The following is a 16,437-nucleotide window of genomic DNA, read 5'->3' as shown; positions in this document are numbered from 1 at the left end:
AGTCCGAGGGGCTGGGTCCGGCCTCTTGCGGGGAGCCAGGAACTGCAGAGGCGGTGGGTGAGCTGCACCTGCCGTCGGGACCCGCTGTTCCCACCAGAGCCAGGTCCACCGGAAGTCACCTGGCTGCAGACAGCTCCCGGTTCATCTCGTGTCCCCATGAGGGTTAGGAAGCCGCCCACCCTTCCTCAGAGCTGCAGCCTGGCTTCACACAGTGGGGACACAGATTTGCACCGAGAGCTGTGTAACCTGCAGAGAGCTCAGGAGTGCCCGGGGTGACTCCTCCCACTCCCAGAAAATGGTGCCGACCCAGATGGCTCAGGTCTTCCCCAGGGACCCGGGCCCAGGGGCAGAGGCTGGTCTTGACGGAGGAGACAGGAAGCGGAAACAGGACCTCAGTCTGTGCAGCGAATGCCGGGGGTCTTTGAGAACGGAGCCAGCTCCTCACTGGCTGGACCGGCTGGCCGGGGGTGCAGCATGGGCTCAAGACGACGCTGCTTCACTCAGCGCAGCCTGCGGCCACTGCCCTCTGAGAAGCCGCTTGCCCCAGCACAGGGACTAAACCCTGGGCACTCATAGGCTCCAGAGCGTTTGAGTGACATCAGAAGCAGACAGGACTGGCCTGGCTAGCTCCCATCAGCCCAGGGGAGGGGAGCGCCCTCCAGATGGAGCTCTTTCCCAGGGAAGACCACAGAGCAGCCGGTGGGGACTCCAGTGTGATTCCAGGCACGGCCCAGAGGTCACGTTCTGAGAGGTCATGTCCACGCAGAGGTTGACCTGCGCTTCACCAGAAGGAGCCACTCCTCTCTCTGACTGACAGATGCAGCCCAGGCAGGGGGCTTGGGACTCTGCAGGTGCGCACACACACACACACACACACAGCCACACACGTGCGTGTATGCACACATACGCACACACATGTTCAGCTCCACACATGCACACACAGCCACACATGTGCGTGCACGCAGATACACATGTACAGCCCACAGTGCGCACACACATATGTACACACGTGTACAGCCACACATGTGCATACATGCACACATGTACACTTGCAGCCCACACATACACACATGTTGCAACGCACACATACGTACACACATGTACGGCCACACATGCATGCATATGTGCATGCACACACACGTACACACATGCACACACACGTACAGCTACACACACACACGACTGCATTTCCTCATTCATTCTTGCTTCCTAGCCTCTCATTGATCTTCTTTAATGTTAAAGGAAACACACACACACATGGCCAAGACAGAAGTTCACATGTGCACCACGGAGGGCCGGAACTGCTGAGGTGTTTCAGGCCTAAGGCCTCCTGACCCTGGGGAAGCTCCAGCCTTTCGGTTCAGAAATAAAACTGCGTGTGAACAGCAAGTTCTCAGGTTTATTACTGTCGGGTCCTCAGCCCCACCCCCGCGCACCACAACGGAAGCTGAGGGATCTCCTGCCGGCAGCGCCAAGTCTCCAGGGCACAGTGTGCGAGGGGAGCGCGCGTGTGGGCCTCTTTGGTGGCAGACGCCGGCGGGCCATGTGCCTCCCTCTCAGAACCAGGATGCCCAGCAGGGGCGGGCCAGGGGCTCCTGCCCTCAGTCGGAATCCATCGTGAACAGCTGGATGTCCTGGGGGTTCCAGTACAGGCCCACCGCGGAGTTGTAGACCAGAGACCAGACGTAGGGGATAAAAAACTCCTCGGGCTGCTCCTCTTCCACGTACTTGAATTTCAGTTCTGGAAATTTCTGCAATGAGAACAAGACGAGGCGATCATCTTACATCCCAGGCACAGGCGAAAGCAGTGGCGATGTGCAGGCAGCATGGGCGTGCAGGGCGCCTGCCTCCCTCCACGGGCCCAGGGCCTGCAAGTCGGGGGGCTTTGCAATGTGTGGGCCATCGCGTGGCTCCCAGGAAGTGGAATTCCTGTGGGAAAAGCAACCACCACAATGGGTGCTATGGCGCCTTGGTTCAGCAGAGAGTGTGCACAGCAGGGACCTGGGCAGGGTCAGGGGAGATAAAATCAGAGCTGAGCAAAAGGCGCTGCACGGGCGGCAGACGGAGCTTCCGCTCCCTGGGAGACGCGGCCTCCTGGGCCTCCTGGAGCCCCTGTCGCGGCTCCTGGGCCCCGGGCTGAAGAGGCAGGTGCTGCTCACGGGGCTGGGGCAGGCAACCTGCTCTGCATGGCGTGGCCTCAGCCTCCTGCTCCTGGGGGCGGCTTAGATGCGGCTCCACACACACACGCAGGTGCCCTGGGCTTGGCGAGCGTGAGGCGGGTGGTCAGACCTCGGTGGTGCCTGGACTTTGTTCCGGCTTCCTCCTTCCTGCTGGGACACAGGAACATGCCCCTGGGAGTCTGCTCCCAGCCCCCAGCCCCCAGCCACTTGCCTCCCTTGCAAAGCTGATCCTGGGCAGAACGGCTGCAGTCTGGGGACCCTGTCCCAGGTGGGGTGGGGACAGAGGAGGGGTGAGGCTGAGGCTGCAGCGGTCACATCGCACTGGGAGGCATGGCCCTGAACACAGACCAGCACCGCTGCTGCCCTGCCTGTCCCCAGAGCAGCCAGGGGCTAAACCCATTATCTGGGGCCTGGAAGACCGAGTGGGACAATCAACCGTATGTTGAAGAACTGTGGGCCGGCGCCGCGGCTCAATAGGCTAATCCTCCACCTTGCGGCGCCGGCACCCCGGGGTTCTAGTCCCAGTTGGGGCCAGATTCTGTCCCGGTTGCCCCTCTTCCAGGCCAGCTCTCTGCTGTGGCCAGGGAGTGCAGTGGAGGATGGCCCAAGTGCTTGGGCCCTGCACCCACATGGGAGACCAGGAGGAGCACCTGGCTCCTGCCTTCGGATCAGCACGGTGCACCGGCTGGGGCGGCCATTGGAGGGTGAACCAACGGCAAAAGGAAGACCTTTCTCTCTCTCTCTCTCTCTCTCTCTCTCTCTCACTGTCCACTCTGTCAAAAATTAAAAAAAAAAAAAAAAAAAAAAAGAACAACTATGTGTTCCGGCTTCCTCCATGATCTCCCATCTCAGCCTGCTTGAGTGAGGCCGTCTGTCTATTTGTCCAGCTGTCCATCCACACATCTACCAGCGCACAGCATGGGTCAGGGCTGGAGGGTGTGGGGGTGCAGAGAGTAGTGAGCAAGGGAGGGACACGCGCCCCAGAGGCCTGAAGCGGGAGGGGTGGTACCAGTGCATGGTTTACACCGCAGGGTGGGGCGGGGAGCAGGAACCGAGGAGCAGGGGCCGCAGGCCACACGCACACCTGGGAGCCTCAGCAGGGTCCGTGGGAGGCTGGGGCCCGCTGAGGTTGGCCCTGGCAGTGCCCCATCCCCATCCCCACCCCCACCCCCGAGCGGATCAGACTGCCGGCCAGAGTGATGCCGAGAGCCTGGCCAGTGTGTGGAGGACTGGACAGGCACATGGTTGGCCCAGCGTAGGGGAGGCGGGTATGCAGCATTCACATGACCCCCGTGGGGTGGATTTGAAAGATATTTAGGGAAGGGGGAGGGGCGGGCAGAGGAGCTACACACACACAGAACTGCAGGCATTTAAAATCATCTACAATGACTAAGACTAAAAGCATCTGAGTGCCGGCCCTCAGAGCTCCGTAGAGACCGGAGGAGCAGAGCCATCGGGACGCGCTTTGCGGTCAGCAGGGGGTGGGGGTCCAGGGATTCCTGAGGGGCCTCAGCTCAGCGCGGTGCCCGTGGGCTGCTCGCGCCTCCCACAGTGCTGTGTGAATGTGGAGACACACAAATGGGCTTTCTCAGAGGCCGGACCCCAAAACCCCCCGCCTCAGGTCCTCCTTCCCCTCCCCCCAGCCCACAGTCCAGCCCCCGTCCTGAATGGTCCCACTGGAACGGGCGCCCACGCCTCATCACAGTTAGGTGTCTCTCCACTCATCCGTGATCCCCAGTGAAGGGCAAGGTGGCGACACGTGCTGATGACAGTGCCCATGGCTACAGGACAACGCTCACCGGGCTCTTGGCATCAGTCTGGTCATGGTCTGATCAGAGACGTGGAAGGGGCACTGCTTCTAGCACGTGCTGACACAAATCGGGGCACAGCCAGGTCCCCAGTTCTTCACTCCCCTGTCACCACGCGTGAAGCCCCTTGAAGCATCGCTGCCCGAGTCAGCTCCGCAGCCGGGGGTCTCCTGGGCCCTGCGTTCTCAGGGATGGGGGCAGGGTACTTGGAGGTGGCAGGAAGTCTGTCATGGGATCCCATGTCCTACAAGTCCCAACTTAATGGCGTTGTGATAAACCTGAGTGGGGTGCGGCTAGAAGCTACCACCAACCAGTATGCCCCTTGCATCACGTGCAGGGCAGCCCTTCCCCCAGCCCGGCATGGCGCCCTGCTCAGGCTGCTGCCAGCGTCCCCAGCACCCAAGGTCAAGCCGGGTTCGGACCCGCATGGTGCCTGTGCGAGCCCCTGCGGCCTGGCGGCTGCAGTCAGGTTGACAGGGGACAGAGCGGGAGCCGCCCTCGTGCCCTGTGCTTGCATTTCCTCCTCTGTGGTGCCGTGCACCTCTTCAGGGCTGCTCCCGGGCCCTGCCCTTGTGTGGCACAGAGCCCAGCATCCTGCTGGTCCTTAGGACAGAAGCAGAAACCCCAGTGATGCCCCCAACCAGGAAAGCATGGCAGACCCGGAGGAAGAACAGGACTTCCCCACCAGGGAGGCCACGGCCCCAGTTTGTAGCACGGCCTTGACCTGAGTGAGCAGGCAGCCGGGGAGGCTTGGAAAGTTCGCGTCCCCACATGGCCCCCGGGCAGGGATCACACCCGAGGTGTTGCTGTGGTCATGCAGTCGCTGAAGCCCGCCTGCTGCCAGAAGACCCTGGAACGTGCGACCTTTGCTCCACGCAGTGACACGTTTGGGGCGCTGCCTGTGGGGTTGGGAAAGGTGTGCAGCCACTGCCTGGCGGCCGCCTCTCCACAGCCAAGGAGCGCAGAATGGAGAGGAAAACAAGCCGACGCGTGCACTCCTGCCACATGAGCTGCAGGGACTTCGGCCAGAGCGGGTCCTTGGCTCGCAGGCTGGCGCTGAGTTCACCTGATGCCCTCGGGAGAGTGAGGCCTGCAAAGGTGGGGCTGGGAGATGACCTGGGTGCCTGCGCGGCTTCCTTCTAGCACTGGGTGCACACACAGACGCCTTCCCGTGCTGACTGGGTGTGGCGTGGCGAGATGACCACGGCAAGGCTGCATTCTCTGCCAGGTCTCTGGGCTCTGCCGGGCTGCCACAGAGAAAGGCTGTGTGGGCTAGCCTGGGCTTATCTGCACCCCTGAAGTCTGGTTTGGCAGCAGAAAAGTACCTTGGAGGTCCTGAGCTGGCCCGGCCATTGACAATGGCTGGTTTTAAAAGCCAAGGCCCCTGACTGCTTGAAAGCAAGGTGAACACGCAGCTGCTCTGGGACGGAGCTCAGAGCCCAGTGGGCTGAGGGTGCGGACTCCCCCTGCCTGAGCTTTCCTGCAGACGGGGCTCCCAGGCTGCTTCACGGGTCACGGGGCAGGAGGTAAAGTAAGTTGACACAGAGAGGCAGGAAGATTGCCTGGACGGGCAGAAGCGCCGATGCACATTCCCACACCCACAGCACAGCGGCCTTCTCCCTCGGGTGAACAGGGAGTGGCGAGGCGTGAGTGCCTGGGCCGCTTGCTCGACCCTTTCCCGTGGCGCTCACAAGGCTCAGAGAGGGGAGAGCGCACTCACAGCAAGGAACACAAGCGCGTTCCGGCCGGGGACAAGCACCCAGTGTGGAGCTCCCTGCGGCTGCTGCGGGCTGCTTGTGAGGCCAGGGCACCAGGAGCGTTAGAGTGGAAAACAGGCGCAGGTCATAAAAGAGCGAGGGAAGGTGGTGCACTCAGCCTCTGCACAGCCGGCGGGGCCCCAGCTGCGTTCAACTCGCCCCTCCCAGGCCACTGCTATCGGGTAGCCACGGAGACACCGACATGGTTTGGGACTTAACAGATGACCTGACACTATGCAGCCTCTAAGATGTCCCGGGCACCTGAAGCCAAGGAACAGGCTTTATCTGTCACTAAAGACGCCGGGGACCCATTCTGTCAGGCGTCAGCCCAGGACACTTCATGAACCGAATGCCAAGCCAACGACCTAGAAAAAGCCACTGGTCTGTTTTTGTCTGCCTCTGAGCCTTGGAGGGCAGTAGGCTGCCCTGGGAGGCTGGGGGAGGTGCAGCGCCCTCGCCGCCGAGCCCTCACCTCCGACATGGCCAGCAAGCGCCACCCGCAGCCCCGTGCCCAGCCGCAGGCCGCTCGGCCCGTCTCAGCCTTCCTGCCCAGCCTGTCTCCAGCCTCCTTTCCGTTCCTGGGACTTCTCGGGACCGCTGTGGGCGGCAGCCAGCGCCTCCCAGCTAGACGTGCTGTGAGAACTTCCCGAAAGGGAAGGCGAGGACGAAGCTTGAAGGATGGGGGCTCTGATTTGCTGGTTGCCGCAGAGACCCACCTGGAAGAGGCCCGCACAGGGCAGGGTGCTGGACACCGCCGCCCAGGTTGCCCTGGTGGGGAGCCCCTGGCTCCTGCTCCTCTCTTTCCGAGATGCTCGCCCTAGAGAGAAAACCCATCTCCCCAGCCTGGAGCACGCTCTCCATCCAAGGCCACTTACAACAATCCCATTGTTTTGATTTCTGGAGCCAGAGGTAATGCTAGACTCTCAAGTTTGGCCGGAATGTTTTTTATCAGCGCCAGTGAATCAACCTACCACAGTGGGACATCCGGGCGCCCAGCTCCGAGACAAAGCCAAGGTCGGATGCGGTGGTTTGAGACTTGGGTGGAACAAGCAGTCCAGAGCCTGAGCCTGTCTCTGCTGTCAGTCCCGTGATCTGGGACCCCCTCCCCCAGGAAGTGCAGTCAACAGAGGTAGGGCCCAACTGTAAGAATTTTATTGCCACCGAAGTTCAACGGTGATTTCCCCCTTCCACCTACAGATCATAGACAGCACTCAGGCAAGCACCTGGCCCGGCTTCAGAAAGCTTAATGCGATTTGCAATCAAATTTCTACATAGCACATAAAAATGTTTTTTTAAAACACTGCACTGAGGCTCTGAACAGATAAGGGCCCGGGTGCCCATGGCCGTGGTGCCCCGGCCTGATAACGGCAGGTAGGTGCACCGCCCAGGGCCTCCCCTTGCTCCTCCGAACAGCACACGCGTGGTTCCAGGTGGGCAGCCCTGCCCAGAGCAACAGTGAAGCAGGTCAAGGATCCCGTCACAGGCTGGTGAAAGGAGCACTCGTGTCCTTTTGAGAAACCCAAGGACGGGTTGTAACATTTGGGGATGACACAGCCTCCCTCCCCGATCCCCCTACATGAGCGCCACAGGCTGAATGCCTGGCATGGGGAGGCTGGGGCTGTGCGGACAGTAACGCCGCCCCTCAGGCGGGGCATGTGACATGCTGGGGGTCTCCGGACAAGCACCTGACGCAAGAGGCAGCATCCCTCAGGGGCGGACGCCAGGCTTGCTCGGCACTCTGGGGGGAGAGCCACCAGCTAAACTGGGACCCATCACAGCCCGAGGGACCGTAAGAACCTGAGCCGAGGAGGCGGAGGAGGAAACAGGAAGTCAGTTAACAACAGAGAATGAGTGGGACCCTGAAGACCATGACACACTGCGCCCCAGGGACCCCGAGAGCTCCGGCCACCCCTGAGTGTCTACACAGGACAGCAGCACCTCTCGGTGTGGAGAGAGGTGAAGGCCACACTGCCACGTGCTGCTAGCCCGTCTTTCTCAGCCAGGGGAGGGGCTCACGGGACGGAGAGAGCTTCAGACTTGGATTTTCTGTGTTTCTGTGCAGAGGGCTGGAGGACAGGCCTGCCTGCTGCAGGGCAGTGGGGACGGGGGAGAGCAGGCACTGCCCACGGAGGGCCTAGGGAGCAAGCAGGGGCTGGCGGCAGTCGCACGGGTGTGGCCGCCGCTGGGGTGGAGGGTGTGGACAGGGAGGGCTCAGAGAGGCCGGGAGAAGAGGATGGAAGCGGGTGGAGGCAGGGAGGTGAGCCCTGAGGGAGGGGGTAGGAAGTCGGCTTGCTGGGTGAGCCCAGAGTTGAGAGAACAGGTTGAGGATAGTTCTAACTAGGACTAAGGGAGTCCTTAGCTTCGAGGTGGCAGGTGAGGCTGCCCGTGCACAAGGCTGGCCCGCATCCCTGAGTCTGACCACCGGTCTCCGAGCCACCTCACTGTCTCAGGAGGCTGGGAGGAGGAGGAGGAGGTGGAAGAGGTGGAGGAGGTGGAGGAGGTGGAGGAGGTGGAGGAGGAGGAGGGGGAGGGGGAGGGGGAGGAGGGGGGGGGGAGGAGGAGGAGGAGGAGAAGGCTTTGGTTGTAAGGTGGTAGGAGAGGAGGCCTCACGCAGGTGGAAACTTTCCTAGCAGAAACGCTCTTGCTGAGTGCTGGCCCTGCACAGGCACTGGTGACCACCGGACTGCCTGTCCTTTCACTGTGGCGGGCCCAGATCCAGGCCCAGAGAGGGGCAGCCCAGAAACCAGTGCGCTGCTATGAGACCGACTTCCAGTGAGCGGGCGGGACTTGTGCTTTTCTCTTCCTGCCCCATGGATGTGGCGCTGAGTGCTTAGATTGCCGCCGGCGGCTGAATGATGTGTGCTAAGCCAATGAAGGAGTGGATGACACCAAAAGAAGGGGTATAAGCTGCGGACAGGGTTACAAGGGAAAAAAAAAAGGATCTGAAAAATTACAGGGACTGGCGCTGTGGCGTAGCAGGTAAAACCGCTGCCTGCAGTGCTGGCATCCCATATGGGTGCTGGTTCAAGGTCTGGCTGCTCCACTTTTTTTTTTTTTTTTTTTTTTTTTTTTTTTTTTTTGACAGGCAGAGTGGACAGTGAGAGTGAGAGTGAGAGAGAGAGAAAGTCTTCCTTTTCCATTGGTTCACCCCCCAGTGGCCGGTGCACGCACTGATCCGAAGCCAGGAGTCAGGTGCTTCTCCTGGTCTCCCATGCGGGTGCAGGGCCCAAGGACTTTGGGCCATCCTCCACTGCACTCCCGGGCCACAGCAGAGAGCTGGACTGGAAGAGGAGCAAGCGGGACAGAATCCGGTGCCCCGACCGGGACTAGAACCCAGGGTGCTGGTGCCGCAGGCGGAGGATTAGCCTAGTGAGCCACGGCACTGGCCTATGGCTGCTCTACTTCTGAACCAGCTCTCTCCTATGGTCTGGGAAAGCAGTAGAAGATGACCCAAGTCCTTGGGTCCCTGCACCTTTGTGGGAGACCTGGAAGAAGCTCCTGGCTCCTGGTTTTGGATTGGCCCAGCTCTGGGAAGTGAACCAGTGATAAAGACTTTTCTCTGCCTCTCTGTAACTATTTATTTCAAATAAATAAATAAATAAATAAATCTTAAAAAAAGAGAAAAATTAGGGCCCCTATATTAGATAATTAGAGAAATAATTGCCCGAATGAGTCATATTAAGATTCAGGAAGTAAAGGAGCCATCCTACTGACAGGTTAATTCTCACACTGCCTGCTGGCCTGCAACTGTCAAATTCTCACCTCCCTAGGAAAAGCCAGCTCACAGGCAATCCATGGGGAGTGCTGATGGCAATGGCCATGGATATATTCTTATCTCATAAATGCCTAATAATGGACAAGGAAGTGGACTCCGCCACCTGTGTGATTACAGACAGCTCCGGATAAGACTGCAGAAAAGGTAAACTGAGGCAAGTTCCTTTACTTTTTTTACTCTTGTCAAGGTTGCAACATGGTTAACAAACGTGGCCTCAAAGGTGTAACTGTTGTAACAATATAGTGACTGGACCTGTTACTATCTTTCTGCACGCTGATCTTCCCCCCCCAGACTAATTTGTAAACCGGGAGTAGGAGCTAAGGATTTGGAGGAAGATCCTGAAACGCAGTGTAGACAAATTCCAGCTAAATAAGGCCCTCTGCCGTGTGAGACGTCCACGTGGGAAGGCAGCCGTGGGGTGACACACAGAGGACGTGCACAGGCAGGCAGCTACACTGGCGCCCTCACCCACACTGGACCCTGCACCGCCCGGCACTGGGGGGACTCAGGGATTTAATCAGGTGGGGCAAGGCCCTTGCCACGGTGCTTCGGACACATCTGGAAAGAGAATGCCAACTCAGACGCACACGGAGATAAGAAGTTGTACTTCACTTGTTACAAGTCATCGTCTTTAAGTTGTGACCAACTTAAGCCTTCACAAGGCATCGTCCACGTGCTTGGTGATTCCTTAGCAGAAGTGAAAGGGACGCCCAGGCAATCGGCCTGTACAGAGGAGGACTCCCTCCACTGTGGGCGAACGGCTACTCCCAGTGTCAGCTTAAAGCTTTGTGGTTGCTGGGCCTCTGACGTTTTCTTCAATCCACTTGGAAAAAATCCTGTTTAAATCCCACAACTCTGACAAGCATTTTTACTTTATTTGCTTCTTTTTAAAGAAAGATAGCATTACATTTAAAAAAAAAAAAAGGTATTCATTTGAGAGAGAGAGAGAGAGAGAATCAGCGACAGAGAACAGGTGAGCTGCCATCCACTGGCTCACTTCCCAAATGCCTGCAACAGCTGGGGTCGGGCCAGCCAGAGGCTCGGAGCACACAGCAGGTCTCCCATGTGGACAGCGGGAGCCCAGTCACTTGAGTCATCATGGCTGTCTTTTAGGGTTTTGATTAGCAAGAAGCTGAAATCAGAAATCAGAGCAGGGATTTGAACCCAGGCACTCTGCTATGACACAGTATCCTTACTAGCAGGTTAACTACCAAAGTGTTTTAAAGCTTAAAGGCCTGAGTTCAGCCTTCCTATGACTCTGTTTCCAGTGACCTAAGCACAGCCCACGAGGGGCTGGGCCAGACCTGCAGCTCCCTGCGCAATGTCCTGGCCCCATGGTTAGTCCAGCATGCACGGTCACACAGGCACACGCACACGCACACATACAAAGTGCACACTGAGAGCTGCTGGCTTCTGCACAGTCACTAGGACCGACAGAGTCAGGAGACGCAGAGGGCAGGGAATGGAAGTGGACGGCTGCCTGCTGAAGATGCCAAGGTTAACGGCAGACGGATCCTGAACACAGGTGCCACGGGTCCCTCTGGCCCACTGCAGGAACAGGCTCCTTGGTCTGAAGCGCTAAGGACTGCGTGGATCCTGCCCGTGCCCACTTCTCAAGTGCCCCACGCCAGGCTGCAGAGCCGCCTGCCCTGGGTGTCCCTGCTTGGGCGGAGGTTCCTGTGCAGCGGGAGCGGGCGGGCAGGAGATGGAAAGGCTGGGTGCAACACATTTCCCCCAGTGCTTCCAGAAGCGTCCCGGAGGAGCCTCAGCAAATCAGTGAATGACTGCAGTGGCACGGTGGCTACTGGTGCCAGCCAGTGGGGGTGCGGGGCTGCAGCTGCAGGAACAAGGTGCGCCTGGCTTGGGGAGGTGAGAAACCATGCTTCTGGAAGCCTTTGTTACTACAACTAAGTGCCTGAGGCAACTAACTTTGTAAAGAGGGAAGAGTCATTTAGCTCACAGTTTTGGAGGTCAAGTCCAAGAAGCGCCATCAGTTTGGCTCCCATGAGGACAGCAGAGGGCACATGTGCAGTGTGTGTTGAGCCGCGAGGCCCCGATGCAGGCGTCAGTAATAGTCAGTAACAGTCTTCCTGCAAGGGGGATGTTCCCGGCGATGCGTCCGCCTCCTACTCGGTCCCACCTCCTCCCGACAGCGCCACCCTGGGGATCACGCCTCTGGTGGACATCCAAACTAGTGTCCAGCCCACAGAAGCGGGGAGCACACAGGAAGCAGAGACTCAGAGCCACCGGGTGGGCCTGAAGTCCCCCTTTCTCCTAGCACCGCCACAGAGCAACTAACTGGCCTGCTAAAGACGAGGTATTTCTCTTGTTAGTAGTGTGGCAGAAGACAAATCAAGCCACACATTCTCCACTCGCCAAAACTGATCTGGAGAGGAGACAAGCCGGGGACAGGCGATATGATCACAGGCCAAATGCAACCTGGACCTCGGAGTGCGCGTGTCAGGGGGTCCCCAGGAGCACACGATGGGAGCAGGTGAATGTCGGAGGGTGAGTCCTCCACGGGCCAAGCCTGTTCTGTGCCCTCCTCTGTCGGCTGCACAGGCAGGCCCAGGTGCTGCCCTTCATTCCCTGGGGTGCTAGCAGCTTCCACACGGGGTCCTGCCCTGGCCTCGGGGCATGCTCAAAGTTAACTGCATGGAATGAAGGCACCTGAAATGGATTCTTTCCTGGAGCTTTCTTATGGAGGGAACATTTTTCACACTTTACAACCGAATAAAGGAGCAACAGCACCGTAGCAAGGTAAAAGAAAACAAAGTTCAGAGGTGGCAAAACAGTGACCCCAGTGGTGAGGCCGGGAGGCCACAGAACAATCTGCCTCTCCTCACCACGTGCAGACACCGGGCCAGGCAGGCCGCACACAGCACACCCGTGGCATGTGGCCCGCAACAGAGGCAAGGAGGCTGAGAGCCAGGGGTCCTGCTTTCTCCTGGGCGAGCCTCCGTCTGGGTGCACATGGGTGTGAGTAGCTGGGGCACAATCCCAGTGGCAATGGAGGGATCCGGCGAGGCCCCGGGAACCTGTCATCCGGAGCCTGAGAGCCGACCCTGCGCCAGGCACAGTGCTGTCACTTCTGGCTTCCCTGGGAGGGGAGGGGCTGGAGGATGTGAGAGGCAGGCGCTGGCACCTTTAAGTAAACGTGATGATAAGGAAACATGGCCTTGCAGGACTGACACGTGCCTCTCCATCCAGGCTCTGAATGGCAGAAGGCAGGGTGCGTGCATTCTGCAGCAGCTCTGACGCTGATACTCCCCGATAAACAACGTCACCCCCGTGACACTCTGCCAGGTCATCTGCAAACCATTACCGCCAATGACGCCTGCTCTGCCTGGCCGTGGAGGACTAAGTGACTCACGTGGGGCTGGAAGGCCCTGCCAGGGCCACACAGGGCCGCTGCAGGACCTGCTGAGCACCAAGCCCTGCCTTGTCCAAATAATGCCACACCAGGGGCCTCAAGGAACCCAGGTGCTGCCGGGGACAAGGGTCATGGCCTAAGGACACTGGAACAGAGACACACTGACTTTCTGTATTTTGGTCCCTATTTTTTGCACCCCCCCCCCCCCCATCAGTGCCCCGAAGGGCAAGTCCAACACCTGCAGGTGAAGCAGGTGAAGCTCCACAGGCATTTCTACAATGTGACTGTGGCTTCAGCGCAGGGAGTCTCACATTTTATAACACAGGTTCTAACTGTTTAAAACTTACACACTGCAGTAAAGACAGATACATTGCTTATCTCTTAATTTACATCCGGGGACCAACCATGGATAATTCAATTTGCTATCCACTGCAAGCATGAAAATTAAACGAAATTGGAACTGACTTTGAAAACATTCACAAAAAGGACCTTTCAAAAGGAAATTCTAAATTTAAATAATCAACATGCTATATTTTAAGATTTGGACATGGGAAACAAATAAAACATTCTTTTGTATTTGGGCTTATTTTGAGCCAAAGAATGCCGAACATATTTTTAAAAATTTTTAAAAAATCAACTTTGGTACAAATAAGCACACAAGGTAACAACGTGAAGTGTGCCCTGAGGAGCGTGACGTGTGCTCCGCACGAAAGGCACAGCAACAGGCGAGTCTTGGAGCTTTCTAAGAGCTGCACTTTTACAAGAAGCAGACTAGGAAAGCCAGCATGTTGTGCTGATTTTACGGTAACGTACGCCGAAGGTCCCGCTTTCTGCGGGCATCCTAGGAACGTACACACCACGTTATGATGAAGAAAGCGGTCTTGAAGACAAACTTCCGGTTCAACCCCTCTTGCAAGGTGTGATGGTCTGAGTGCTGAGCTGCCACCTAATCGCCAAGGTCATGCATCAGGAGGCGGGGCTTTGGGGCCTTTCAAGGGGCCACCGAGAGCTTGCTAGTTCCTCCCACCATCTGTGAACCAGAAAGTGGCTCCAAATCTACAGTGCCTTGAGGCTGCACTTCCCAGCCTTCAGAGCTACTGTTCCATAAAGCACCCACTCTACAGTCACTTTTTATAACAGCCTGATCTGCTCTACCTTCCTTTTTATTAATATTCCTATAGTAATTATGACCACTGAGCTTTAACAAATGAGCTGTTTGAATACAGTGGTGGATACAAACCATGGCTTTTCCTGCCATCTAGCAGGTGGGTCTGCGTCACTTGCTTGTGACTATTCCAGGATGACCACACAGTGGATCCTTGGCTGTGTTGGTGGTCAGGGCCGTGGCAATGGACTTCACTGGTGGTGAGAAGCACAGGTGGCTGCCATATGGTGCCAGTGTGTGGGGAGGGACGTGCTGGGCGTCCTGCAAGCTGAAGGCTCAGTGTCACCAACGCCTGGCCTCTTAGCATGGAGAATCATCGAGGTACACAAAGTGGAGAGATGGCTCAGCCCTGTGTCCTCATCAATCAGCCACAAGTCATTAAACCAAGGCGCTTGTCTTTCATCTTCCTCGATTCCCTTCCCTGGAATTATTTTGGGATCAGTTCTGGCCATTGTACAATGTCACCCCTAAATAATTTTTAAATGCATACATTTTTATTTTAAAAGACTGATATATATCAATAACCAAGTGATTTATTTATTGCAATAGCTTTACTTAAATCTATAAATACAGCTTTATTCTAGACTTAAGACTCAAAATTTAAAAATACTGGAATCTGAAAATGTCACTTAGCCACAATCCAATGAAATATTAATTTATCACTCCAAAACTTTTTGCCAAGAGAAACTAGACAAGCATAAAAGTATCCGGATTCTATGTGCTTGGACTCTCCTAAATGTTGCACCAAGGCTACACTTGTACTTAGGTTTTGTTTTCTACGTGAGAAAGGTGTGAGCGGGTGGCCAAAGACCTGTAAGTCTCGGATGGGAGGATGGGTCTGACTGACTTTCCTGACAGAGTTCTGTGAGAGGCAACTTCTGAACTAGAACACTTCTCATTCAGGTCAGGATGAGGAAGGCTGGCTGGCTGGCTGGCTGGCGCTCCCAATTATTCTTTTTGGAGACAAAGAAGACACTGAGAGGGCTGTCTACTGTGGCGCTCAGGCCAGCATTCTTGGACTAAGGCTCACTGCAATGGTTAAGTTTATGTGTCAACTTGGCTGGTCCGTCACCCCTAAATACTAATCTAAAAATTATCACACAAGTAAGGACTTCTTGTCCCATTGTAAGATAAGCTGATATGTAGATGAATTAAACTATAGGGTGACCTTTTATACCATAAATACATTTTATAAAAATATGAAATAGTGCCTGCTCTTAAGGATTTTTTTTTTTAAATAAAGACTTATTTATTTATTTGAATGGCAGAGCTAAGGAGAGAGAGGAGAGACAAAGAGTGATCTTCCACCTGCTGCTTCACTCCCCAAATGGCCTCAATGGCCAGGGCAGGGCCAGGCCAAACCCATGAGCCAGGAGCTTCATTCAGATCTTCCATACAGGTGCAGGGGCCCAAGTACTTGGGCCGTCTTCTGCTGCTTTCCCAGGCACATTAGCAGGGAGTGGAATTGGAAGAAGAGCAGCTAAGACTTGAACTGTTGCCCATATGGGATGCCAGCATTGCAGGTGGTGCCTTTACCCGCTGTGCCACAACACCGGCCTCAAGGATCTTAACATTTATTTGAAGACTAAGATAAATGCAAGGGGCTGGCATGGTGGTGTAGTGGGTAAAGTTGCCACCTGCGGTGCCAGCATCCCATATGGGCACTGGTTCAAATCCCAGCTGCTCCACTTCCGATCCAGCTCTCTGCTATGTCCTGGGAGAGCAGTGGAAGATGGCCCAAGTCCTTGGGCCCCTGCACCCACGTGGGAGACCCAGAGGAAGCTCCTGGCTCCTGGCTTCGGATCAGTGTAGCTCTGGCCTTTGCAGCCATCTGGGGAGTGAACCAGCGGATGGAAGACCTCTCTCTCTCTCTCTCTCTTTGTAACTCTGCCTTTCAAATAAATAAATAAAACTTTACAAAAAAAAAAAAAAAGATAAATGCAAATGGCCAGGAAGTCACCAAAAAGCAGCTGACCAGTGTCCATCATGTTAGGCAGCGCCATGTCAGGATTAGGATGGAGCCTAGGACGTGGCTGAGTGTGATCTCCTGCCTTCATCTGCGTTTTCTCCATTCCACAAACCTGTCCCTGCCAAAGCGAGCTCCCCAGGGCCTCTGCACCCTCCAGGCACACGCCTTTCCCCAGAGGCTCCCTAGAGTCAGGCTGCTCTGCCCACCACACTGCCATTTTCCCCAAGGCTGGCTCCCACACCCTCCTCCTTGCTGCCAGCCTGGGGCATTTATCTGTCCGGTTCCCACAAGGTGTCTGCCTAGACATGGCGGGCGCTGCACCTGGTTTCCACTCGCTACTGACCACGAGTGTGTGGGAGGCAGCTCAAGGTGTGTGCCACCTACAGCTCCAGGGATGGCGGCCCCCTGCC

General features: G+C 56.7%; 1 protein-coding gene across 6 annotated transcripts in view; it reads right to left on the bottom strand.

The window, feature by feature from the left end:
* Positions 1-1,379: 1,379 nt before the first annotated feature.
* The window catches only part of DYM (dymeclin), a 372,541-nt gene continuing 357,483 nt past the window's right edge, over positions 1,380-16,437 (bottom strand). For all 6 annotated transcript variants that reach the window (XM_051851233.3, XM_089305764.1, XM_002713527.6 and 3 more), the window contains one exon: positions 1,380-1,751. In XM_051851233.3, the coding sequence (XP_051707193.1) occupies positions 1,602-1,751 (150 nt within the window). In that variant the 3' untranslated portion in view covers positions 1,380-1,601. The remainder of the gene's footprint in view (positions 1,752-16,437) is intronic.

This window comes from Oryctolagus cuniculus, chromosome 10 (genome assembly GCF_051225735.1).
Source record: "Oryctolagus cuniculus isolate XC-2025 breed Fujian yellow rabbit chromosome 10, ASM5122573v1, whole genome shotgun sequence".
NCBI classification, from domain to species: domain Eukaryota; kingdom Metazoa; phylum Chordata; class Mammalia; order Lagomorpha; family Leporidae; genus Oryctolagus; species Oryctolagus cuniculus.
The sequence above is the reverse complement of the archived record's forward strand: the minus strand, read 5'-3'. Positions and strand labels throughout refer to the sequence as shown.